General features: G+C 34.4%; 1 protein-coding gene across 1 annotated transcript in view; it reads left to right on the top strand.

Moving 5' to 3' along the window:
* CCSER1 (coiled-coil serine rich protein 1) overlaps positions 1–27,919 on the top strand; it is a 733,000-nt gene that overhangs the window by 681,737 nt on the left and 23,344 nt on the right. The window contains exon 9 of the mRNA XM_090267946.1: positions 27,733–27,810. Coding sequence (XP_090124072.1) covers positions 27,733–27,810 — 78 coding nt within the window. The remainder of the gene's footprint in view (positions 1–27,732; positions 27,811–27,919) is intronic.

The following is a 27,919-nucleotide window of genomic DNA, read 5'->3' on the forward strand; positions in this document are numbered from 1 at the left end:
AAAAAAAATCCAGAGTTCATTTCAACAAACTGGAATATGGAGAAGGAACAAGCAGTCAACCAATGCAGCGAGAGGAAATGGGAAGCAACAATGAGAGGATCAGAAACCTCTGGGACAGCTATAAAAGGCCCAACATAAGAATCATTGGTTTGCCAGAGAGTGAGGAAGATGAACTAGAACTTGAAAAATTGAGTGAAAATATAATAAAGGAGAACTTCCCAGACTTGGGGAAGGGAATAGACTTGCAGGTCCAGGAAGCAAGGAGAGTTCCCAAGAGACTGGACCCAGGGAGAACCACTCCAAGACACAATATAATCAAAATGTCAAAAATTAAAGATAAAGAGAGAATCTTAAAAGCAGCAAGAGAGAAGAAAAGAATTATGTACAAAGGGGTCCCAATTAGACTATCAGCTGACTTCTCAAGAGAGACCCTACAGGCAAGAAGGGACTGGCAAGAAATATTCAAAATAATGAAAATCCAAAACCTACAACCACGAATACTCTATCCAGCGAAATTGTCATTCAGAATAGAAGGACAGAGAAAGTGTTTCCAGGACAAAATAAAACTGAAAGAGTTCATTAGATCCAAACCACTGTTATATGAGATGTTAAAGGGACTGGTTTAAAAAACAGAAGCTAGGGAGATGAAACAAAGGCAAACTAAACAGACAACGAGAGTGGAAAAGGAACTGTGGGTACGGGAAGCATATTGGGGGGAGGTCAACAGGGACGGGGAGTGGGGAGAGGGAGGGAGATGATATAGGAATTGGGGATCAAGGTAGGAGGGAATGGAATAGACGGAGAGAGGTTGGGAGGAACTGTATGCACAACTAATGGACATAATCTAAAAGGGGGGGACAACTGGAGGGAGGGGGGCCACCGGGTGGAGGAGAGCAGAGGGAAGGGAAATTGGCACAAATGTAATATTTTAATCAATAAAACACATTAAATCTGAAAAAAAAAAAAGAAATGCCAAATGTATTAATTGTTTAGATCACATCAAGTGTTATGGCAAGTATATCAAACGAGGGACAAACAATTCAGCTGCCATTACTATTAATCCTGTTATCAAAAAATTCCTTGGTCTTTACTCTTTTCATTCCTAATGTCCTTTTCCTTATCCTTTTGCTAATGTTATTTTCTCAATATGATCACTGCTATGTCTGCATCTTTATGTCATTTCACCATCTTGGGCAAGTCGCCTTGCATTTTCTCTCCTGACTCCCAGCTGCTCTATGTTGCTGTTCCCCAGTGACCCCCCTCCCTCTGCATTAGCCAGCATCTCGTATGTGCACTGGACAGTTGTCCAGTCAGACGAGGAGAGTCTTAAATGTGCTGGCTGCTGTTACAACAGCAGGGACAGGTGTGCCCTTCACCCTTTGTGGATCTAAGCTGGAGGAATTCTTGGGAGAATTATGGCAAAAATAGCTCATGATACTTTTCAATTTGCAGATGTGGGCTCTTTTTAATCCTCTCATCATCTTCTCCTGACTTCAGCCTTTTTAAAAATTGTATCTTTTGGGCATCAGTTTTCCAATTCAACCTCAGCCTATCTTGCCATGGAAGAAATTCATGTCACGTTCTCAAATACAATAATGATTATTCTAAGGGAGCGACCTCCAAAAAAATCCCTGTCAATTTTAATGAATAATTTTAAACATCTGTGAAGAAAAAAGTTTTGCTTCACAGACCTTTAGCTAATTCTGAAATGATTGGTAATAATTGCAAATTATTGATAAGAATGATAATAACATTGAAATGTTATCATTTACCATTTTTCTTCTCATTTAATCCTCAGAACATCTCTATGATATGCAATAGATGATTATCATCATTTTACTGATTAAAAGGTTGAGATGCAAAAAGGTTTATAAACTTAGAAGTCACCTGACCAAAAACAACAACAAAAAACAGTACTGCTGAGCTTTCACTCTTATTTATTAATGAAGCTACCATTATAAACAGTAGCCCATAAAACTGTGTCTGCTTAGTTGAAAAGGATAAATTTTGGGCTATTGCTGGATTCATTATAATGCTCATAGGGTCAGAAGTTCTAAGCACCCTCTGGATGAATTATTGCTTCTGCTTTTAGGTATCATCTATATTGGAAATACTTAGGGTAAATGAAGACAATAAACCTACCAAATTAAAGCATTTAAATAAGGAAGTTAGAAGAAGAGGGGATATACACAGAGATAGAAATACCCCTTAATGATGAAGGATATAAAACTTACAGAAATGCTTTCATTATGTGGGATACAGTGAAGATACCCCCAGATTGAGTTAGGACTTTCAAATGCAGGCCACCAAGAAGAATTATACCGGTTCAGGCTACCATCAGCATAATAAAGCAGCATACCATCAGCAGAATAAAGATTTTACAAGGAACAGAAATTCACATTTGTCATTTTTAAGGAGGGAGAGAAGGGGAGAGATGTTATAGTCTTCCGAATCCCTTCTGCGCTCCCTTTCTGGAGACTCTAGTTCCTTGCCCACCTTCACACCATGTGCAAGAAGTTGTGCAAAATATCTCGAAGTGCCTTCTTGTAGCTGGGTAAATTGAAAGGTAACTTCTTGGGCATTCTGATGCAGCCATCAGGCCAGCCAGTGTAAAGTCCATACTTTTACCATATCTCTTTATATTGAAGGAAATTATAAATTCACACATTTAGGGACCTTTTAGAACATTCTGAATTTCTGGAATATCCAGAAGAGATACCAAGTCTGATTGGGGGCAGGGGGTGACATACCAATTAGGAATCGACAATGACAGAGATTCACACAATTCTTAAAGGGACATTTGGATTGTACAATATGATTAAAGCACAGTTTTAGTGTAGGAAATGGGGAACAAGTTGGAAAGAGCCAATGTGAAAACCACATGAGAAGGAAGTGAAGTTAAGAGTAAATTGAAGCCCTAAAGTGTCCACACTTACACTGATAGCAGTAAATATACAGCACCCTTATTTATCATTTTCTTTATTTCTGTCTTGAAAAGAAATTTAAGCCAACTGGGCATTAATTAATACTTCTGTAACAGTGGAATTAAAAAAGTTCAGTTGCAATGGCAATGAAAAACAACTCATTATACATCATATGTGGATATTTTAAAAAATAGATTAAAAGGAAAAACATTTGCATCCCTAATTACTTATTTTATTACTGATTTATTCTACCCTTTATACTTTAATATTAAGTGCCTTTTCTTGATTTATATATACTTTAAAAGTTCAAGAGTGGAACAAATAATGAATAAGAAAGCATTAAAAAGAAATTCAGAGAAATAATCCTTTTTCTTAGCCCTGGCTTAGAGATTTGTTTTATATTTTACCATTTGATGATGTAATTCTTATCACAAAAATAAGTATCTGATACTATTTTAAAATGAATAAAATAAAAAGTTTAATGTTTATAGTTTTACAACTCAAACTGTAAAAGTCACATGTAACTTTGAGGAATGCTTTAACATTCCTGCATAACCTGTCATTCAAAATCAAGTTAAATTATTCAAAAATGAGCTTGAAAATCCCAAGAGAAAAAATGTTTTGAGTTGAAAAGTATAAAGAGAAAGCCAGGACAGCTGTACTCAGTTTTCTCTCCAGCACAGTGTCTCGTGATATCACAATAGCATTGGTAAATATTTATAGCTTTATATTGAGCAATTGTTTAGTCTTCCTTTTCAGACTCAATAGTTGTCAAAATTTACACATTTTTATGTTTACTTGATCAATAGTTTTATACATGAAATATTAGACATATTTAAAAAAATCAAACTGTTATTAATATTACATAGCAGTGTCATATATTTTAGTAATATATACAAGTGTATATGTTTGTGCAAATATAATTTGTAATGTTTTCTTTAAACACCCAGTCCCTCAATATTTGTTCTTCCTTATTTGAAATAAGTAACTCTTAGTATATATAGCATAAATAAGATATGAAAATACATAGCTTATAAAGCACACATAAATTAAATATATTAATGAAGCTCAAGAATAAATATTACACTATGAAGACACCATTATAATATTTTTCCTATTTGCTCAATAACAAACATCTAATCTTTTTACAATTAAAAAAAAAAAACATCGGGATTGCTTTCAAGTACTGTATAGGAAATACTGTTAAGTAATAATCCCACAAAAAGTTTTTATAAAAGAAGTTAGGTTATTAATGTACAATATTGTCATTGAAAGTAGCCTGACATGAAGGAGTGGAGACCTAGATTCTGGTCTTCTGTTGGCCACTTAACTAATTTTGTCATTCTGGTAATTGTATCTTACCTCATCAGGCTTCAGATGCCTCACATCTTACTTCAGGAATTAGACTCTAAAGTCATTTCCAGATAAACTGTAGCAAGTGCTGCTGGTGCTCTGCCCATATCTTAGGTTTCTTTATTGGGGTGCATGCTCTCAGGGCTCCAGGTCGATATTCTGGACCAGTGCCTGACTGTCTTTGTCAGTGAGCTGTCAAAGTTTCAGGAACCTGAGGCTCAGTTTACTTACAGAATAAACCTCCTTTAACCAATGATTGATTGGCCTGTGTGGAGGGATCTGGCTCCCTTTGCCTTGGATAGGGACAGTTTTGACATATTTCCCCTTTCTCCAGACTTTCCTGTGGGATACAGCCAAAGCCACCTTCTGAGTGAAGCTGCGCTTTTAGATACACTTCTTCCCCTCCCTTTCTCTTTTCTTCACTCTCCTGCTAGTATTTTTCCTGGGAGCATCTCCAAATAAATCAATTTCACAAGGATTCTCATCTCAGAGTCCATTTCTGGATATCTCAAGCAATAATCTTTTTTAAAAATTTAAATTGAGATATAAGTATATTTAACAATACAAGCAGGAATATTCTGATTCATTTTGTTTCATTTTAACATTGGTTTATGTGAACTCTGTCTAATGTCTGTCATTAGATAATACGTGTTATCTCAGAAAAATATTGCAAGAATTACTGTACTACAATCTTAGTACCTGAAACAAGTCACTATAAAGATTATTATAAAGAAGACTTATAAGATAATAGTTACATTATAAAATAAAATAATGATAATGTGGAGATTTGATGGTGTTCTTGCCATCTGTGAACCACCAGCATAGATTCATATAAGTCAGATATTTTCCAAACATTCCATTACCGAATAATGTAATAAATGGAAAGGCAAAGGAAAAAATTAAGTAAACAGTTAAATAAGTAAAAAAACAAGTGGACAATCTTATACAAACATTAAAAAATACAGGGTTAACCTTGAGTAGTGTGTATCAATTGGTTGAGCATCATTGAGTGAAACAAAAGGTCAAAGGTTTGATTCCTGATTAGGGCACATGCCTGGGTTACAGGTTTGGTCTTCTGTTAGGGTGTGTTCAAGAGGCAACTGATCAATGTTTCTCTCCCCGCTTTTTTCACCCCCCCATAAGTAAATAAATAAGCAAAAAAATAAACTCTTTAAAAATAATGTAGAATTAACATAGTATGTACTGAGATTAATGTTGATTTTAGATAAAAAGATTAATAAGTGACTCAAATAGTGATTCTATTTTGTGTTTTATGTACTTTTAAAATCAAAATGATATTTTTAAAATAAAATACTATGTTTGTGGTACTGGTAATACATAATAAATATATATATAGTCTTTGAAAGTTATTTACAAATCTCTAAAAGTATTGGTGTGTGGAACATGTGTTAACTCAAGAAATTGCCTTTGAGTAACACTACTTGTAGTTTTAATCAGATCAGTTAAATGTTACGCATTTTTCTAAAGACTAAAATATTTCTGAGGGAAAGGACCTCTTTGATATATACTGATATTTCAAAATATGTATTTATTTTTCTCCCAAGTGGCAAGTGAAATCAGAAGAAAAAAAAATCAACACAATAGCTAAACTTAGCATTTATTCTTTTCTATTTTACCAATTGTTTCCCTTGAATTCAACCTAAGAAAGAAGTTTTTGTCTAAAAAAGTAGTTTAATGTTAATAGTACATTCATGCTTATTTTGCTGAGCAATAATTTCAAAATGTAGTATATATTATTTTGACAGATTCTTCAAGAATGTAAATGCTACCTAGAAATGTAAGATCATCAAGATCTTTATTTCACTGTCATGCCCACTTCATATCTTCTTCACTTTGATTCCATGTAACTTGTTTTATTAGTGTGCATCACCTAGCAAGCTGAAGTGAAAATTTAGTTGGTTCTTTCATCTTATTAAACATATTGTCTTATTTTTAAAATAAAGTTATCTAGAGAGATATTTAATTATTGGTCTCACATAATCTGAAGAAGAAAACTGAACTTCTTTATTTTCAAGCCACCTCTTCTTATATTACTATTATTGTTACTATTTTATCTTTCAGTCAGGATGATATATACAAAGCTTATGTAAAGCCATACAATACTGCAAATCATCCAAAGAAGATTTTGTTAATCAGAAATTAAGATTGTTACTCCAACTTTCTTGATTTATATTTATCAGCTATATGTTTTCAGTCCTTTTATTTCAATATTTATGGGTTTGTTTGTTTCTTACAACATAGTATTTGATCTTGTTTGCATTTCTTTATTGTGTGGGATTTGTCTTTTATTTGGTTGTTATAGTGGCAATGTGGGCTCTTAGTTCTTGACTTTGTGCAGGAAAGATTTCACAATATGAGCCCAGGTGACTTTGAGAGTGTGTTTACTAAAGTTGGGGATAGTGAGACAAAGGAAAGGCTTAGGATAGAAGAGGCAAGATCATAACAACAGGAGTGAGCGTAGGCAGAGCTCTATTGATCCTCTGGAAATGTGAAAGAGTTGAACCCGGGCATGGCTGCCTTGGCCCTTTGGAAAGAAAGCCACAGAGGCAGAAGTAAGCCAACTGGGCTATGTGGACTCAGGAAACAAGTTACAGCAGCAAAAGAAGGGCCCCTTGGAGAAAGAAAGCAAATATATGCATGTTAGGAAAGGAAAGGAGGAAAAGCATAAGCTTGTGAGAGAGAGAGGGAGAGAAAGTGAGAGCACTGGTTCCTTTGTCTTAAGGGTTTTTCATCTATTTTCTACAGGCAGGGATTATTTTGGGGAATATTTCAGGAGAGGATCTCAATAGAATATTCATTCATCAGCTTTCCAGGTGTGTCCTTTCAGGGTTGTGGTCTCTACTGATTGTTCAGTGCCAGCACAGTGGGTCATCAGTCATCGCATCTGTTCCTGATGCAGGCCCTGGTATCACTTCATTTAGTTTTGCTGCTATTCTGGGCCGGAGCCAAACCGCAACTGATGCCTGGGTGTTATCTCTGGTTAGACCAAAACTCTGTCCCTGTGGTCAGCCATCTGGAGGCTTTGTCCCTAAGATTATTTGATGCAGATTAGAACCTCATTGTCCTAAGGGCTTAATGCTTAAGGAAGTGGTCCTGCAAGGGAGGAGGCAGGTGAGTCAGGGTGCTGAATGAGCAGAGTTTGAATAAGCTATCTGCCCCAGTTTCCCCATTCCTCTTGTCAAGGAATTGTCCTAACTTCTAATTATCCTGCCTCAGTTAGTTTAATACATCTTCATTTTTAAAATTTCTATGTAAGGGGGACTTAATTCCTTCATTATATTTAATATTTTTTCATTTCCCGTACCTAATATGCTTTTCTAATTTAATTCTATAAAATTTTCTTCTGATGTTTAAAAGTAATATAGGCTAATATTATTACTGTTTCTCAAAACTTAAGAACCATCTATAAGATAACTTCTATTCCTTAAACATATCAATGACTGTATCCTCCATCTTACAAAGACACACCCCGTACCTTTTGTTCCCTCCATCTTCCATTTTATTATTAATACCTAGAATATTATTTTTGTTAAAATTGTTAAAAATTTTCCCCTTCTTTCCTTCCTCCATTCATTCATTATAGTATATTACTCATTTAAAAATATTTGATTTTATGTATTAATACTGTGTTTCAGAAAGCATTTATTTTGGTACAGTTTATTACTTGTCTTTAGAAATATAAGCACTCCTCAGAAGTCTAATTCATTTGGCCTGTGAGCTCATATTACCTATGGAATGCTGGCCCCTTAGTCTTGGAGAAGGACCAAAGTCCAGACCGTAGTCTATGTCAGTCTAGGGTAGTTCAGGATGCATGTATGTGAGGGGTAGGGAGTGTGACACAGACTTTCTGATAGAAAGTCTCAGGCATCACCAACCAGAGTATCACTTTATTTTGCAACAACTCAGCAGGAAACAACTATCAGGATTTCACCCCCAAATCCTTAGAAAGTGTAATATAAGAAGAAGGCAGTTTTGCATGGTTGTAATCCACAAACTCTGGGGTTGGACCATGACAAGGAAAGGACTGATGCTCAAAGCAGGTCAGCCCCCACCTACTTTGATTTCATCCAGTAAGTTTCTTGGTGGAATAGATGTCCACAGCGGATGTTTGAGGAGGAAAGGAAGGAGACAATGACTGTCCAAAGGCAGGGAAGTAGAAGGGCAGGGTGAGGGGAGACAAAGCAGAATTTAAACTGTTTTTTCGCTGGCGCGGCTAGTTAGGCTCTGCCCTTAGCTGTGGCCACACACTTTATACACAGAGCAATTTAAAGTACTTTCATTCTTGCAATTAGATCTTGGATTTGCCTCTCATTACTGTGTGTTCAGATTCATTTAGCAGTGGTAACCAGCAACACATGCCACTTAGAAATCTTATTGAATGTATGAATTTTGCGTGTGTGTGTGTGTTAGTTTGTAACTGTATTCAATATGCATTATGTAAATCTTTTCTATTCATTGGTGTAAAATTTGTCCCATACTCAGTTTCCTCTTTAAAATTGTTCACATATTTTTGTTTTATATTTTGCAACTATTAAATTTATAGCTATATAATATTGTAGAGTTGAATATCTGTGTTTATGTTACAATGAAAAACTCTCCATTTACAATAAAAATAGATATTCAGATATCTGACTTTATAAGTATTCCTTTGAAAGGACACTTAAATGAGGTATGAAAATACCAAATAGCAGCTAATAAATCTTTGTGAAAGATGTTTATATTCAGTTTTTAAATGCATCCATTACTTAGAAATATAAACACAGAATAGATAACATGTGATGAGACTTCTGCAATCTTATCTAAAATGTTATTCTTTTGTGGATACAATTGAATACTGCTATTACCTCTTTTATAGACTAAATAATCTCCACGCGTTATTTAAATGGGTTAAACAACCATATTATCTTTTTTGAAGCATAATTGAATAAAAGGAAAGGATGGTATGTTTGTTTCTATCCATGTGCTTATTTATATGAACGCATGAACAGTAGTATATGGCCTCATATTGGAGGTGACAAGGCAGCTAATATTTGTTTAAATACCAGTTCATTTTATTGACTTCCTGCCCTGGCCACTTCCAAGAAAGCACCTTGTGTTGTTCCAAGAAACACTGGCCATACTGCCCATTGGCTCCATCTCTCCCTTTCTCCACCCCACGTCCCCCTTTTCCTCTTCTTCTTCTTCCTTTTCAACCTGTTTCTCTTTATTTTTGCTATTTCTTCTACCATTTATTTTCTCTCCATTTCTCACACTTCTGCCTCTTTCCCTTTTTCTTTCATTATCAAGTAGTAGTGGTGTATTTCTCATACTCATACATACCAATGATGGTCATATCTATTATTCATTAAATGCTTTCCATGTGGTCAGCTTTTTACCTTATAATTAAATTTGTAGTGCCAGGGATCCTGATATGGTCTAAATGTTTGTGTTTCCTCCAAATTCATAGACTGAATCCTAACCAACAAGGTGATGGTATATATTAGGTAGTGCATTTGGCAATTGATTATATCATGAGGGCAGAGCCCTCATCAATGGAATCAGTATCCTTATAAATGGGATCCCAAAGAGGTCTCTCACCCTCTCCACCACATGGAAAGGTGTCTTCATACACCAAAACTGCAGGTGCCTTGATCTTAGACTTTCCATCCTCCAGAACTGTGAGGAGTAAATTGCTATTATTTATTTATATAGCAGCACAAACAGACTAAGACAGATTCAATAGAATTTGGTGTGTGATTTCATTAAAATCATGCTCTTGAAACTTTGAAATTAGAGTAAAATTAATGAACTAATGAATTTAGATTAGAAAAGGTAGATTTGAAACTCCAGAGTTGTGTGTATATCTATGTATCTGTGTATATTTTTAACAAAGTATATATTTTCTCTATGTATGCTTTTTTCATTTGTTTTAAATGTTTTATTAAAAACAGAACATGTATACAATATTTCAGGTATAAGTATTTAAGGAGAGTTGAAAATAATATAATTAAATTTCCCATAAAATTCTTTAATGAATTATTCTTTAAATATTCTAGCCATATTCTTTTCTTTGCATTAGAATATCAACCAAAAACAAATAGTACTTCATAATAAGCTCAGTAGATATTTAGAAGTAACTAAAAATTGCCCCTTTGGATTATTAAGTTCTGTATTAGTTTGTTTTATAAGAAGTTGATAACACTAAACTGAATCAAAACTAGGTTGATCTTTTTAAGAATAACAGCAAATTTCAAGGTTTGCTTTGTTCAACTCTTTCAAAAAGAATAAAAATAAGCCCTGGCTGCTCTGGCTCAGTGGATTGAGCATTGGCCTGCGAGTCAAGTGTTGCTGGTTCGATTCCCAGTCAGGGCACATTACTAGGTTGCATATCAGGTCCCAGTTAGGGGCATGAGTGAGAGGCAACCACACAGTAAAAAAAAAAAAAAAGAATAAAAATATATAAAGCCATTTGCATCGTAATTGCAGGAATAAAATTAGTTTCATCTTATAGACTCAAAAAGATGTGAAATTTGTAAAATAATTTACACTTTAAATCACAAGAATCCTGAGCCAAGTGAAGAAAAAGGTGAAGTAAAACATACTTTAGGCTTTAGTTAAAATATAATAAAAAACAAAGACACCTTAGAGAATTATCACATTTCTTGGACATAAAGTCACACTTTTTTTTTTGTGTGTGGGGTGTGGGGGGCACGCTTATAGTGTTCTGGAGAGCGGTAGACCAGACAGATAGCTAGAGACCAGATCATGAAGAACCAGATGAATAATGTTAAATGGTATTAAACTTACCTCGATTTTGTAAGAAATCAATGAAATATCTGATTTTATTTTAGAAAGATTAGTTTGGCTGCAACATGGCACATATATTAAGAGTAAAAAACTGGAGGAGAGAATGATGTTAAGAATTTATTGCAGTGATTCAGGAGAAAGTAAAAATATGAGGACCTGGAGTAAACACTGGCAGCTAAAATAGAAAAGACATGACACGTTTGAAGAATAGTTTAGAAGAGAATTTCTTGGATTTGGGATGGATGAAAGTGGGAAGTAAAGAAGGTGGGAAGCGAAGCCACCAGGATGACTCCTAGGGTCTTTATTAAGAGATTCTTTGATATGATACCTCTTGCTGTTACAGAGAACCCAAAAGGAAAAAGAAGTGAGAAGATGACAAGTTCTATTTAGAATATGGTGAGATCGTGATGCATTAGGGCTGTCTACATGGACATACCTACTAGACATTTTGACATATGAGATAGACTTTGTTCAAAGAAGTGCATATATTTTACTATGAAATGATGAAAAGCATAGATGTGACACTATCATAATTTTGATTTGCTGAGTTGTAGCTTTTATTATTAATACTAGTTTCATTTCAAATCAACTTAGTCCTTAAACCTATGCATTATTAGGACTTCTGTAATATTTTCAAAATTGAATATTTTATTAACTGGTATGAAGGAAAATAAACATAGTAGATAGAACAGAAAAGGGAGAGTTAGTGTATATGTACCCAGTAATATTCATTTTCCCTGGTTAGTAAGCAAATACAAATTCAAAATCACACATTATATTCACCAATTTAGCCAATATTTTCTAAATATAAATTCATTGCTGAAGCATTGCTAGAAAACTGGTACATTAATTAACTTCTAGTAACATTTTAAATTGTTATAATCTTTCAGAACATAATTTAGAAATATGTAGCATGAGCCATAAAGATAACCATACTATTTGATTAATTCTAATCTTACAGTTTATCTCTAAGGAATAATTCAAAATTAAAAAAAATTGTGTATTACAAAAATGTCTAATATGGTTCTAAAATAGTCTAAATGTCCCACAGATTTAACAAGTAATGTAATATCAGCAAAATGCAACAGGATATGCCCATTACTAGTTCAGAATGGAGGATAAAATTAAAAGATGCCCCATTAGACTCTGAATCTTTAAAGATTTTTCTTTTTACTAAGAAAAATTTTAATCAATTGGAATTACATTTCCTTTTTTAAGTGACTAATTATACAACTTGTTTTAAACCTAAATAATATTTATATATCAAAATTATACACATATTTTCCAATACTTACAATAAAATTGTAGAAAATGAAAGTTATAGTATAATGTAAAACAAAGTAATTGTATCCAACAATGTAAATATCAATAATAAAGTATATTGGTGCTGTAATCTTTCATAACAGAGGACTACTAGATACTATCTAAATTTTTCATGTCAGAAAATAGGTTTAAATATATCACCTAAAATATTGGTGATTATTAATTAGAATTAACAATATTATTGAAGATGGAGACCTAGACAAACATGCTGTGTCTCCCTCCACAACTAAGAAGGAATATAACTACCTCAAAACTAGACAACCAGAAGTTCCAAAAAACCGAGCTACATGGAAGTCCATCAAACAAAGATATAAAGAAGAAATACTCATCCAGACAGGTAGGAGGGGTGGAGCTGGGGCAGAGAGGACGCAGTGTGGTGGCAGCAGCACTGGTAGCAGCAGCTTATTTAAAGGGCCTCCATAGTCCCCGCCCATTCTGGGAGCTACAGCCAGGGCAACAGCTAGAGAGGCGCCATACAAAGTGGGAGAAGTACCTGGAAAAGGGGCAAGTGCTGAGCAAGTGGCATTGTTCCTTCTCAGACCCCCACCCACAAACAGCACCACAACGTGGTGAAACGGGTCACTCCCTACTGACATTACCTAAGTCTCTGCCCCTTACAACATAACAGGAGCAACAGCTCTACCTAAAACACAGAGGCAAACAACACAGGAGACTGTCAACATGAGAAGACAGAGAAGTATGGCCCAAAAGAGAGAATGATTCAAAGTTCCAGTGGGAGAACTAAGCAACAAGGAGATAGCCAACTTAACAGATGCAGAGTTCAAAACACTGGTGATAAAGATGATCACAGGCTTGACAGATATGCTTAAGTATAACAGACACATAAGGAAAGAACTGAAAGCTATGCTAATTGAAACAAAGGAAAATCCACAGAAAACTAATAGTGAAGGGATTGAAACAGGTTCAACTCAATAATTTTGAATATAGGGAAGAAAATAATAGTCAACCAGTACAGAATAAGGAAACAATAATTGAGACAAATGAGGAGAGACATAGGAATCTCTGGGACAACTTTAAACATGCCAACATCCAAACCATAGGGGTACCAGAAGGAGAAGAGGAAGAGCAAGAAATTGAAAACTTATGTGAGAAAATAATGAAGGAAAACTTCTCAAATTTGGCGAAGGAAATAGACATACAAGTCCAGGAAGCACAGAGTCCCAAATAAGCTAGACTCAAAGAGGACCACACCAAGACACATCATCATTAAAATACCAAAGATTCAAGATAAAGAGAGAATCTTAAAAGCAGTAATAGAAAAGAAGAGAGTTACCTACAAAGGGGTGCCTATAAGACTGTCAGCTGATTTCTCAAAAGAAACTTTGCAGGCAAGAAGGGACTGGTAAGAAGTATTCAAGGTGATGAAAAGCAAGGACTTACAACCAAGATTACTCTATCCAGAAAAGCTATCATTTAGAATGGAAGGGCAGATAAAGTGCTTCCCAGACAAGGTAAAGCTAAAGGAATTCATCATCACCAAGCTATTATTATATTAAATGTCAAAGGAACTTACTTAAGAAAAAGATCAAAATTATGAACATTAAAATGACAACAAACTCACAACTATCAACAACTGAATCTTAAAAATAAAAACAAAATCCAAATAAGCAAACCAGCATAGGAACAGCATCATAGGTAAGGGGGTCATTTGGAGGGTTATCAGCTGGGAGAGGGGAGGGGGAGAAATGGGGAAATTGTGCAGGGATTAAGAAGCATAATTAGTTGGTACAAAATAGACAGAGGGAAGTTAAGAACAATATAGGAAAGGGTGAAGCCAAAGAACTTATATGCACAGCCCATGGACATGAACTAAGAGGGGGTGGGATTGCTGGAGGGAAGGGGGGTACTAGGAAGAGGGGAACAAAGGGAAAAAATTGGGATTACTGTAACGAAATAATCAAAATATACTTAAAAAAACAATATTATTAATAATTATTTAACCAATGAAAGTTGCAAGGTTAAAAAGGAAGTAGAGGATAAAGAAAGTATGTGACAATTTCTTCACCATTTATTTAGATATCAATGGTGTCTAATTGTGACAAATCAAAAAAATGGAAAAAATTTTATTTTAAATTATTGTTGTAATTAAAAAAAAAAAAAAACCATAAACAGTTAAGAGTGTTTAAATCTGTAAGGGTGACCAATGTGAGGACAGAATATTTTCACTTTATTTTTATGTACTTTTATATGCATTGTGTGAGAATGTTTTAAAACATTACATCTGTAAAATATTGTCTAGTTTTTAAATAGTTGGTATTAATATTCACTATTGCAAAGTTTATTATATAATAGAAAAAAGAACCAAGTAAAAAAAATATATTAGCATTATGGTATAAAATACATAAGATTGCCACAGTAGTCAACATGTAATACATATGAATGTATACAGAACATGGTTGTATATCTTTTCTTAATAAAATTTATTTTTGATTTCTAGTTCCTAGTTTATTTAAATGCAAAACCTAAATACATATTTAAAAATTAACTGTAAACAAAACTAGACTTGAAGACTCTACTTAGGATCCTACTACTATTTATTGTTTTTTGAAAATACATATTTTTTGAATTAGTTCTCTTTTCTTTACCTTTATTTTTGGCTTTATCTTTCTGGATTAGTTTTCTCTTGATAATAAATTTCAGGAAAATAATTTAGTCTTTCAAAAACTAATATAGGAATTTATGAAAAGACTGCCTGAGTGACTCATGAAATCCAAGACAAAACTGAGGTTGGGGCCCAGGAACAACTGTCATTAACAATTAAGATGATAGTAATTTTTATTCTCTATACTCATCTTTGCTATTCTTTGAACTTTTTTGTTCTCCCCAGCCCTCCTTTCTGCTTGAAGCCAACTTTCATTGTCTTGTACTATCATAAACTTGTACTATGCACTGTAGCTCCCAGACTTAACCAGTTTTGATCCAGGCACCACGAGAAGGATTAACTTATTTTTCTTCTTGTACCAAAATTGCCAGAAAAGGTCTCTAATCTGGCTTGGGAAGAGGGCCCACTCTCTGTGATCCATAAACTGTAATGGAGTAACCATATTGCACTCCCCAGCAGCTCTGGCCATAGCCATGTGACTGAAGTGGAAGAAGCTGAAGATTCCAGGGGAGTATGGATGTGTGAAAGGAGAAATGAGGACTGCTGGTTAGAAAACAGGGGTGTTGGCTATTATTTGAAAGAGCAATGCATTATTTAAAAATTCTTTGTCTTCTTGGCCTTCTTACTAGTTCTATTTATAGCTTTTAGCAACTTGACCATCTCTTCCAACTCATATCACCTCGTATTTGCTTCAATGTCTCAAAATAATCTCACTTATTAATGTGCTCAATCTTCCATTTATATTTCTGCTCAGTTCATCCTATTTCTTGATCTCCCAGTCACTCCTATTTCCAATTGAACCTGCTTATCCTGCAGTGCTCCCCAGATGAGAGATGCAACCACCATCTGCCTTCTGGTTTGCTCAGAGCAGAGTCCTGGGAGTTATTCTTGACCTTTTCCTTTTCCTTAACCTACCTATGCAATAAATTACTAGCTCTTAAAATCTAGCTCTTACTTTGAAGCTGGAAAGTATATCAGACTCTGTCCCGTTTGCCTAAAACACTTCTTCTAGACTACTACATTATTTAGATTCCCTTACTCCTATATATTTCTATTTCTTGACTCTATTTTCTTCTCCATATAGCAGCTAGAATGATGTAGGCTAAATTTTGAAACACACTAAACATTTTCATGGTTTCCCACTGAACTTAACATGAAATCAATGCTTAGCAGAGCCTACAGTCATCCTATGTCAATATTCATCTTGCTCACTAAATTCTAGTCACACTGTAGATTTTTCAGCTAAGAAAAAAACCGTACTTACCCACACCCCCTGAACCTTCTTCAATCGCTCTCTCTCTCTCTCTCTCAAACAGTTCCCTGTCTACAGCCTGTCTGTGTCCTTGTCCTGTAGGTTTAACATTAAGGACCATTTTCTCAGGAAGGCACTCTATCATCACATATAAAGGGCATCCTTCCTGTTATTCTCTTTCCTTGATACACATTGCTTCTCTTTATATCACTTACCAAAATTTGTAATTTTATACTTGTTGGTTTCCTGAATGGAAACCTATCTCCTCTATGAACTATAAGTAGGGAAACAGCAAGGAAACAATTTTTTCACCACTCTCTATGGAATGAGAGCATTGGGTTTAGCATTCCATACAGACCACTCCCTCTTGAGAGAGCCTGACCCATCCTCCAACTGCACAGCTGAGTTATGTCTTCCACAGGAGTGGGTCTCTAAAGGTGGCTCACAGTGAACAGTTAGCCAAACATTTTATAGAAATAGTTTTATTTTTAAATATAAAATACAACACATATTAAACAAAACAAAAAGTTATTGTATTTCTAATTAATCAGAGAAAACAGTGAAATCGTAGTTTATTTTATATACTTAAATGTACTATAATTACTAACAGATGAATTAATAAATTACAGATACACATTAAATATTGTTGGAATCAATTAAATCCACCTTTAAATGTATTTGTCTAACAATTGTGTAAAAGATAAACAGACATCTGAAGCAACTAAGTAATTCTTCTAGTCACCTGTTATCCCTTCACATTCTCTGTTTTATTAGATTCTGCTCTTCAGATATATTTGAGGTTTTATTTTATTCTTTTTTTACGTTTGCTAATGAGTGTGCTGAAGGGCATTTGAAGGACGATACATTTTGTGACATTCATAATTTCTTGAGTTTGACAGTGAAGTTTAATCTGTGTGGACAATTTATTTAATGAAGTTTGATTCATAACATTGTTTTTTTCTAGCTGATTTGTTAACCTGTAATGCCGAGCTGACTTGGCATGTCTGTAGTGATCTTCCTCTTGTCTCTTTTATAACTTGTGTTCCTGTAATGCTGTCATCAGCACATTGCTGTTAACGAATAACTGCCTTGAAGACTTTTGTGTCACACAGTTTATTGTAAGAATTTGTATGTACATTAAAACTAAATAAATATAATGAAAGAACATGCTCACAGTCCCCTAATGTGAATCTTTTCTTTAAAAAGGGAATCTCATTTTTAGTCACAATGATAAAGTGGGCAGGGTATTATATCCTGACCTTTCTAAATAAAGATATCAAACAAAGAAAGCTAAAGAAATCTTTGCCATACTTGCGAGATGTCAATCTCAGTATTGTAGACAGATTTGTGTTTTTAGTAATACATATTTTTAATTATGAAAAATTTTCAAGGTTGAATTAAGATTCTATGGTCATTGTACTGGTAATCACTATATAACTCCCTTAGACATTCCCAATAACCATGTTTAAACTCATTTTTTCCAAGTTGATTCAATGTGTGTGTGTGTGTTTGAAATGTAAAAAGGGCAATAAATAACATCCTTCTTTGCCCTCCTAAATTCAGAACTAATTATAAAATAGAAGATTTGAAGAGATTGAATTATGATATAATACAATCCAAATCTGGATTGGAATGCATCCATATAAGCTTCCAGTACAGTCCTCTCTGAACTGAAGCGAACCACTAAAGCTGCTGACACTAGGGAAAATTCCATTCCTTCCCACAGGGCAGGTCTGTAAGATTATGTCTGGACAAGCTGAGATTTAGGCTGTAGACAGGCCATGCCAGTAAGTAGCAGAGTGTGTTTCTTTATCCCAAGGTTACTTACCAGTTTATAGATGAAGAGGAGTGACTGAGAGGTAGGGAAAGAAACCAGAGGTGTACTTCTAGCAGAACTCCCCTCTTGAAAATATAGGCCAGGGGAATGAAGGGTCCCCTGACTAATAGAAAGTGTGTTTTACAGACCAGGATGGTGTTTGTAAGGGACCATTTGGGACTTGATGTATCAGAATATTCTCTTGGGCTCTATTTCCTATAGAAGATTCTTCTACATTCATTTTTTCCTCCCAGTTACCTTTACTGGATAAATTACTTCATTAATTTTCACCCACAATATAAAATTTAGGCAAGAGTGAGGATGAAGTGCATAAGCTTTTTGTGAAAACTAAAATACTAATCCATGAAAATATTTTTCACTTGATTTTACAGCATCATGTTCTCAGACACATGTTTTATTTGTACATATCTTTCAATGTCCTCGCTTTGTCTCTGCCTTCTTTTTTCTGTTTTCCCTTAAGACATTTGTGTGGACTAGAATTACTAGGATAATAACCCCATAGTTACTATATCATTCCAAGTACGCTCCTACTTAAATACCATACAAATGCCAGAAATTTTACTGGGCTTCTCATGTCACTGATATTCAATTCCCCCTTGCAAATGCTTTTGCAATATGTCAAGTTCACCAGCTGGTCTCCCATAAACCCTCTGCAGCCTATGCACCATGTCTCATGCACCTTCTTCCTCATTTCACAAAAGTATCAAGTACCTGGAACATACCAAAAACTACAATAGGCAGTGTGGAGTCAATATGGCTTTAAATAGAGATGATCCTTGCTGTAAGGAGCTTACATGCTAGCGCAGAGGACAGAGCAAGTGTAGGCAAACAGCCAAATAAAAGAAATAATTGTCAGCTGAAATGAAAGACATTTAGTAAAAAAGAAGTTAAGAGAAAGAATCACCGGGAGACAGGACTCTCGTTTAGAGAGGATAGTAAGGCAGTAACACTTAATGTGAAGAACATTCCAGATGCAGGAAGAGGCATGATAAAAAGTTTAAGTGCAAAAAATTTGGGTCCACTCAAGCAACTGAAAGAAGATGACTAATAGTCACTTTTGCAAGGAGAAAACTGGTATGAAATGGAATTATCATAATATTTAATAAGGGCCAGGAGAGGCAGGGACTATCCATCATGGTAAATAAAGGCTTATTTTTTATTATGTATATATGCACCACAGCAGTTCCATAGAAATATAAAAGAAGCAACAAATGGTAGTTATTCATGTAATTAATTATTTCAAATGCATTTTATTTAATTTAACATATGAAAAATGGTATTATTTAAGATGCAATAAATATAAAATTAATGATATATTTTATTAATGAGGCTTTTTTTTTTGCACATACATCTTCAAATCCTAGTGTGTTTTTACACTTAACAACACATATTAACTTGGAATAGCTACAAATCAGGTGTTCATTTGCCATATGTAGCTATTGGCTAGTGTATTGGAACGGGATATTAATAGGTTTTAAGCAGGAGAATGATGTGATCCAAATCACATTTTCAGGTTACTTTGCTGTTATTTACAGATAAGATGGAGTATATAAATTATGGGTGAAGACAGGAAAACCAGTTAGGAGGTTGTATTAATTTCCTTTGGCTGCTGTTAAAAAGTAGCACAAATTGGCTGACTAAAAAAAAACAAAGATGTATTTCCTCACAGTTCTGGAGACTAAAAGTCTGAAATCAAGGTTTTCTCATGATTATGTTCCCTCTGAAGTCTCTAGGGAAGGATCCTTCATGGCCTCTTCCAGCAACAGGTGGTTGCTGGCAGCCCCAATCATTGTTTTGCATTTAGATATATCAGTCTAATTTCTGCCTCTCTTCAGATGGCCTTCTCTTGTGTATATCTGTGTTGCTGTGTCTAAATATTTTTTTATAAGGGCAACAGTTATATTGGATTTATGAATTATTCTAACCTAGAATAACATCATCTTAACTTGACTACAGTTGTAAGTCCTATTTCTTGTTTCTTCTTTTTTTAAGTATATTTTATTTATTATGGTGTTACAGGAGTCCCAGTTTTTTTCCCTTTGCTCCCCTCTTCCCAGTAGCCCCCTACCCCAAAATCCCACCCCCATTAGTTCATGTCCATGGGTCATGCATATAAGTTCTTTGGCTTCACCCTTTCCTATATTGTTCTTAACTTCCCCCTGTCTATTTCATACCTACTAATTATGCTTCTTAATCCTTGTATTATTTCCCCATTTTCCCCTGTCCAGTTGATAACCCTCCAAATGATCCCCATATCTATGGTTCTGTTCCTATTCCAGTTTGCTTAGTTGGATTTTGTTTTTATTTTTAAGATTCAGTTGTTGATAGTTGTGAGTTTGTTGTCATTTTAATATTCATAATGGTGGTCTTATTTTTCTTAAATAAGTCCCTTCAACATTTCATATAATAATGCCTTGGTGATGATGAACTCCTTTAGCTTTACCTTGTCTGGGAAGCACTTTATCTGCCCTTCCATTCTAAATGATAGCTTTTCTGGATACAGTAATCTTGGTCATAGGTCCTTGCTTTTTCTCACCTTGAATACCTCTTGCCATTCCCTTCCTGCTTGCAAAGCTTCTTTTGAGAAATCAGCTCATAGTCTTATAGGCACCCCTTTGTAGGTAAATCTCTGCTTTTCTATTACTGCTTTTAAGATTCTCTATCTTGAATTTTTGGCATTTTAATTTTGATGTGTCTCAGTGTGGTCCTCTTTAGCTCTAGCTTGTCTGGGACACTCTGTGCTTCCTGGTCTTGTATATCTATTTCCTTCACTAAATTTGGGGCATTTTTCTTCATCATTTTTCATATAAGCTTTCAATTTCTTGCTCTGCCTCTTCTCCTTCTGGAACCCCATGATTCAGATGTTGGCACGTTTAAAGTTGTCCCAGAGGTTCCTATGCCTCTCCTCATTTTTTTTTTTTTTTTTTCAGTTCTTGTTTTCTCATTCTGTACTGGTTGACTGTTTTTTGTTTTTTTTTTTTCTTCCTTATATTCCAAATCATTGATTTAAACCCCAGTTTCCTTGCTTTCACATTTGGTTTTGCGTGAATTTTCCTTCATTTCATTTAGTATAACCTCCACTTCTTCCCTTATTCATCTGTATATCTGTCAAGCCTGTGAGCATCTTTATCACAAGTGTTTTGAATTCTGCATCTGTTAACTTGGCTTTCTCCTTATCACTTAGTTCTCCCACTGGACCCTTGATCCAGTCCCACTTTTTGGCCATACTTCTCTGTCTCCTCATCTTGACAGGCTCCTGTGTTTGTTTGCCTCTGTGTCTTAGGTAGAGCTGTCGCACCTGTTACATTGTAGCAGGCAGCTATTTGTCAGTGTGGGTGAACTATTTCACCATGTTGTAGCACTGTATGTGGGGGAGAGGTCTGAGAGGGAACAATGCCACTTGCTCAGCACTCTCCCCTTTTCCAGGCTCTTCTCCCACTTCTGTATGGGACTTGCACTTCTCTAGCTGTTGCCCTGTCTGTCACTCCCAGAGTGGGTGGGTCTGTGTATGTTCTAGTACTGTGAGGGCCCTTTAAACAGGCAGACTCTGCTGAAAGACTGGCAGTTTCTGCCTCTGCTCCAACACCCACTGGACTTCACAGTCAGAAGCAATGAGGCTTTATTTTCTCCAGTGCTGAGACCATGATCTGTGGGTCTAATCTGGTGCTGGGAGCTATCCCCAGGTGCCCCTCCCTACTTTTTAATAAATGTGACTGCACTTTCTGCCAGCCTGCTGCTGCCACCACTGCCACTGCTACCACATTGCATCCTCTGCCCCAGCTCCACCCATCCTACCTGTCTGGATGAATATTTCTTCTTTATATCTTGTTTGTTGAACTTCTATGCAGCTTGATTTTCTGGAACGTCTGGTTGTCTCCAGTTTTGAGGTAGTTGTATTCCTTCTTAATTGCGGAGTTCTTATCATGTCTTTCTAGGCCTCCATCTTGGCCAGAAGTCTATGCAAATCCTATTTCTTAATAAAGACACATGGACAAGTTAGATAAGAATTAAAGAGGGATACTATTCCACCCAGTACCGAGGCTGCTGGAATGCAAGCTGGTGATCGGAGGCTTATGCACACCCAGTGCACATTTATGCTCTGTTCTCCTTTCATGGATCCAGGCTAATGACAGTAGATATAAAAGGAGTGGTTGTGAAATAAATTTGAAATGTAATTAAAAGATGAATTGGGGAGAGGCCAACCCCAGAAAATACAGGTGATATTTCTTCCTTTTTAAAAAACTTACTTTTCAGCATATGTTGACATTCAATATTATGTTAGTTTTAGGTGTACAAGACAGTGATTAGACATTATGTAACTTACGAAGTGATGGGTGTCATTTCTCAATCACAACTGCTGTCATGCTTTTTCTGATCAATTACTAAACACTTGCTCTTTTTAACTCAGGAAATTCATGTCCCTGGCTTCTTAAATACCTATCTCAGGGACATCTCCTTCATGTCCCTCTTTATGACGTTCTTAAATAGCTTCACCTTACTGAAAAGAGTATTAAATTAGAGGAAATAAATTAATCTGTCATAAGCACTAAAGAAATCAAATATATATGATTAGTGGTATTTATGTATAGCACAATGTGCTCTTTGGAAAAAGTAATTAGGGATCCAGAACAGTAATGTTAGAATTGAAATGGAAAGCATTATTTAATTATTGTTGGAGAAAGTTTATATGTTTTATATCTAGAATGTTGCATTCAGTTATCTGGGTACAATTAGCTCCAATTATTTCAATCTGAAAAATTAAAAAATTCCCAATTTATATTTTAATTTCGTTCTTTCTTAAGTGAAGTGGCATAATCTCTTCCTAAAAATAGGTATATTTTCAGTTTATATAATCTCTTGTGCATAATGAGTTCCATAAATTTAAACTGTGGTGTATAATGATATGTCCTCTCTTTTTCTTGGAAAAAATAAAAATCTGTGCTGTCTCCAAGTGGTGGGTTGTAGAGGATGTCAGGCACTTTCCTAATTCAGAAGTCAGAAGGGTAGATGAAGATAAGTTATCTAGATGCTCGCTTTATTGCTTTACTGACATTTCCTTCAGAAGCACATTACTGACCAGTGGAGCTATTTAAGTATATAGCTAATACTAACACTTCTTATTTATATTCTAATAAACATTGTTGAAATTGAGTGACTAGTGGATAGGGATTCTTTGTATTATTTTCCCCATTTTTTGTTTTATGATAGCAATTTTCCATAACAAAAAATAAAATAATATTAACACATTTTAATATCCAAAAAAACTTTATGTTGTATGTAAGGTGTTTTGATCTGCTTGGTCACTGTTGCACCTGTTTATAATTCTGCTGGTCTCTACAGTGGTATACAATGATACTCCTTCATGGAGGCAGGTGAAAATACTGTGATCTCTGTACTATTGTCTTCTCATTCCTGAACTAATCCTTGGACTCTGTGTCATTAAGCAATCACAGTTATTTTCCCTTCTGTTTTTTCCTTTGTTTTTAAGTAATCTTTTACTCTTGACATTGAAGTATCATCCTTCTGTGTTCACATTTTTTTTGAGCCACCAAATTTTTAATTTAAATTTCACTCAGAACACTTTTTGAACTTTATTGTGTTGGTTATATTACTTTTTAATTTTAAAAGTTAGCTTTTCTCCTCCTGCGGTGTGTTAGTCTTTCAATGCTATCTTTCTCTCCATAAACTTAACCATTCGATTCATGATTTGGGATCTGAATTTACAATTACACTATTCTAATTCATCTCTGTGTTATTTTTACATTTTTAAGATAGTCCTTTTTTTTCTTTTTTTAACTAAACCTACCTTTTACACAACTGTCTTTTGCATATTTTGGATAACAACACAGATGATTTTTCTTCCCTTTCAGCCTTGGCATACTTGTACATACTCATTTAGTAGTATTGTAATCACTGTTGCATGTTTCTTTTATCAGGTTCCTGTTAATTTTATTAATTAATAAGAGTACATTTTCTTTTATTATAGTTTCTAAAGCTATATTGCAAGTAGGCCTTCAAGTTCTAATTTTTAAAGTTCATCTCCTTTTCATCTTGTAGGTGAATTTCACCATCTCCTGTGCAGACAATTAAAATACTAATTTAAGACAAATTGGAGTGATATCTTGGGATTACTGATGATTTTCCTTTCAGCTTGGTTTTCTGCACTTAGTTAAACATGCATACATTTTTAAACAGTTCTAGTGGATGATAATAGATGTTAATATCTAAGCTAAAAATAAATCAGTTGATTAATAAACTGCTGGAATTTTAAATATTGTTCATAATTGTTTTTGTTATTCAAGGGTTTATCTAATAATGTAAATAAATACAAATATATTCTAAAATAAGAATAAATGATTCTAACAGTTTAGGCAGAATATATTTTTATATCACTCTGCTTAATTGATCATATCATCACTATTTAAAGGATTTCACACCTATTCTAAGTACACATATGTTTTCTTAATCTTAAATAAGAAAAAAAAAAAAGGAGTGTTTTGTTAAGTATTGATATTTTTACTGTGTGAAAAGGCAACCTTAAAGACAATGAGATATTTCATCCAGGGTATAAATTTACTTATAAAAAGTATCTACCAGAATTTGAATTGTTTCATTTCTACCCTATCCCTCTGGGAGATGTTAGAAGGAGGAGTCATAAAGTTTACTTACATAAAACAACACTGAAAGACAGCTACATTAAATCACCTTATAAATTAATTAGTGGCCAAGAAAAATAAAGATTAATATACTTCAACTGTTTCTCTTCTCTATGTTGCTTCCTTTGTGTTATGTCTCTTATATATACAGTGGAATGAGGTACTTAAATAAGTTCTGTTATAATTTGTTAAAATATTTATAGCCTTATCTTTAAAGTAATATTTGAAAATATATTCTTTTCTTACATATGAAATAAAAATGATCTGCAATCCCACCATCTAGTAATAGTTATTTTTGTGAAATATTTTCTATTTGATTATCTATAATACTCTTTATTATATGTTAAATTTATCAATCCATAGATATCCATTTAACAGAAATGCAAGAGATTCATAGATAGTTATCTCCCAATAGCTATATGCTGTTTTTATTTAATCTTCTAATTGTGTATTATAGAAATTTATTATAAACTGTCATATATTTTCTTTCTACTATTGAACTAAATAAAATATTTAATTCTTATTTATGTGTACCTAAATTTATTGGAACCATAATTTTACTCTCCACATTTTAAATTGGCTAAGTACATACATAATAAGTAATTAAAATATGACATATTTGTTGTGGAAATGCCTGCAAAAGGGAAATCAATGAATTTTGTTAGAAATGTTCATATTATTTTTTAATTTTTGAAGATAACTATTCTTTATTTGGGGTTTATTTGTTTTGCTTTGATTAGAATATTGGTTAATGAAGCTTTTTGAATATTTTATTTATATTTATTTGAATTTCCTAAGTCTTAGAACCCATGTGATAGAACTTGTCAAGGCTTTCCAACTCCTATCCTCACAATGGAAGCCCTTGAAAATAGAAATGTGAGCTGAAGCATAATGGCAGCATTTGTTATTCATTCTTCCCCAGTCTCCTTAGGTCATGATCTTTAATTCATATACAGACATTTACATCTATGTACCTACCATTTTATAATAAAAGTTACTTTTCTAATACTTATGACTCCAGCCTATTTCAAAAGTGAGTAATCTTTTCGAAACAACCTTTGAATGATATCAAACGTTATTGCTTCCTTTACCTATTACTATTGATACTTCTCTGTTTTTTCCCCACCCCCAGTCTAAATAAACAACTTATGTCTCACTTTAGTTTGGAAAATGCAGCTATGTTTTCATTTATCCTTTCAAACAATTAACATCTTACCTCACTCGCATTACATCCTGAATGATCTAATATCCATTTCATTTTTGTCTGAGTAGTAGTGCTAGAAATTTTGTGATAGAGTAGTTAGTAGGTATGAGACATTAATGGTATATAAAGTGTTTTCTGTATTTCAGTCATTCAAAATTGTTTATCTAAATTTTGTAGTTACTTTGTTAAACAGCTCAGATAATGCAAATCTCTGGCAGATTTGAGGAAAATGCAGCGGGATGGGGAGGGAAGTGGAGGTAGGGGGAGGGGAAAGGAAAGATGAGTTTTGTGTAATTGGAGTTCTTCATAGTAAGATTCTTGATGAGCACTGTTTCTTCCTGGAATAAAGTTGTTTAAATCACATTTTTTCTCAGTAAGATAATATACAACTTTTATTAAGCATAGAAAAGAAAAGAATTTATTCTTTGAAGTAAATTAAGACAAAAAGAGAGTCTAATGGAATCATATGGACTTCTGTGGAAACTTTCTCAAGTTAAATGTTCTAAACTGTATTGTTCTCATTGAAAATGGGTGGTAACAACAGCCAACTGACCTGGAGTCTGCACGATCCTTCCCCATGTGGGAAGGCCACCCTCCCCTCCACACCCCCACTATTATTAGGGTTTTCTGGACCCAAGGGTAGGTAGGACGATGACCATGTCCAGCTTGAAGCAGCTAGAGGAGCTTGAGACCTTCGCCCATTGTCCTTTACAAGATTACAAAGGGTCTTCATATCTGAGGGGGGGATAGTTATTTTTTACGAACCAGGAGTATGGACTTGGGGGGGATTGCTGGGGGAGGGAGATTCTGGGTGGAGGGGAGTAAAGGGGAGAAAATTGGAACTGTTGTAACAATATAATCAATAAAAAACATTAAAAAAAAGAAAAGAAAAGAAAATGGGTGGTAACAGTAGCAAAAAATCCAAAAACGTGAAATGATCATGTGAGTACAGCGTTCCTAGCTGTGCCATGCACACAGTAGACACATTACATAATAATTAAGTTCAAGATCCCCTTTTATTTTAAGTGAAACATTTAGGACTGAAAAATGATTTTTATTAATTTCAAAGAAGATTTACAATAAATATTTCAATATTAATGGTTTGGGGAGGAGTTTTTCCTGTTGAAAAAGCTTTAATATGTATTATTTTATAACTAGGTAAAGGAAAATAATGCATTTGAAATAGGAAATCTGTAATTTCCTTCATGCATTACTACTACCCTTACCTAGTTGGAAAATGATTGGATTAGTGTCAAACCCCTTGAAGTAGAGATTCCTAAATATGCAGATTCCAGGAGAGAATTAAGAAGAAAAGAAAATCCTAAATAAAATTCGCTGGGTGATATTATTTATTGAAAATGTCCTGGGTTTTAAATGTAAATGCTTTGGAACAAGAGCAGTAAAATTCTATGGATTTAGTTTACAAAGAACAACTAATCAGAAGCATAACATCAGCAGTTGGCCTTGGGTCTAAGCAAATCATGTCTCTCTAGGATTCAACTGTGGTTCTGACTCAGTGGTTTTTGTATCAAAGAAATTATTGCAAAGGTGGGATAGTTATGACATGAAAATTAAAGCTGTGAATATTTAAGCTGGTACCTAAAGCACCAACAGAGTAAAGTATGCACACAGAGTATCATGAACTGTGCACTAATCAGATCTTAGTAAGTGGGAATATTAGTATAGAAGCAATGACTCACCAACATTGTTTTTTGTTTTTGTTTTTGTCTGTTTGTTGCTTTTCATTTTGCAGGAAAAAGTAAAACATTTACAGAAGGCTTTTGCTTCAAGAGTAGATAAATCCACACAGACTGAAGTTCTAGGTTATGATGTAAGTAGCTATAAAAAACCATTTTATCTTCTTTATTGGTATTCAGATTTCCACAGCTTATTTGCCTCTGCCACAACTGTGTCCATGCATTGATTTAGTAGAATTTAGT

This window comes from Furipterus horrens, unplaced genomic scaffold (genome assembly GCF_987537825.1).
Source record: "Furipterus horrens unplaced genomic scaffold, mFurHor1.1.pri manual_scaffold_2, whole genome shotgun sequence".
In the NCBI taxonomy this organism is placed as follows: Eukaryota; Metazoa; Chordata; class Mammalia; order Chiroptera; family Furipteridae; genus Furipterus; species Furipterus horrens.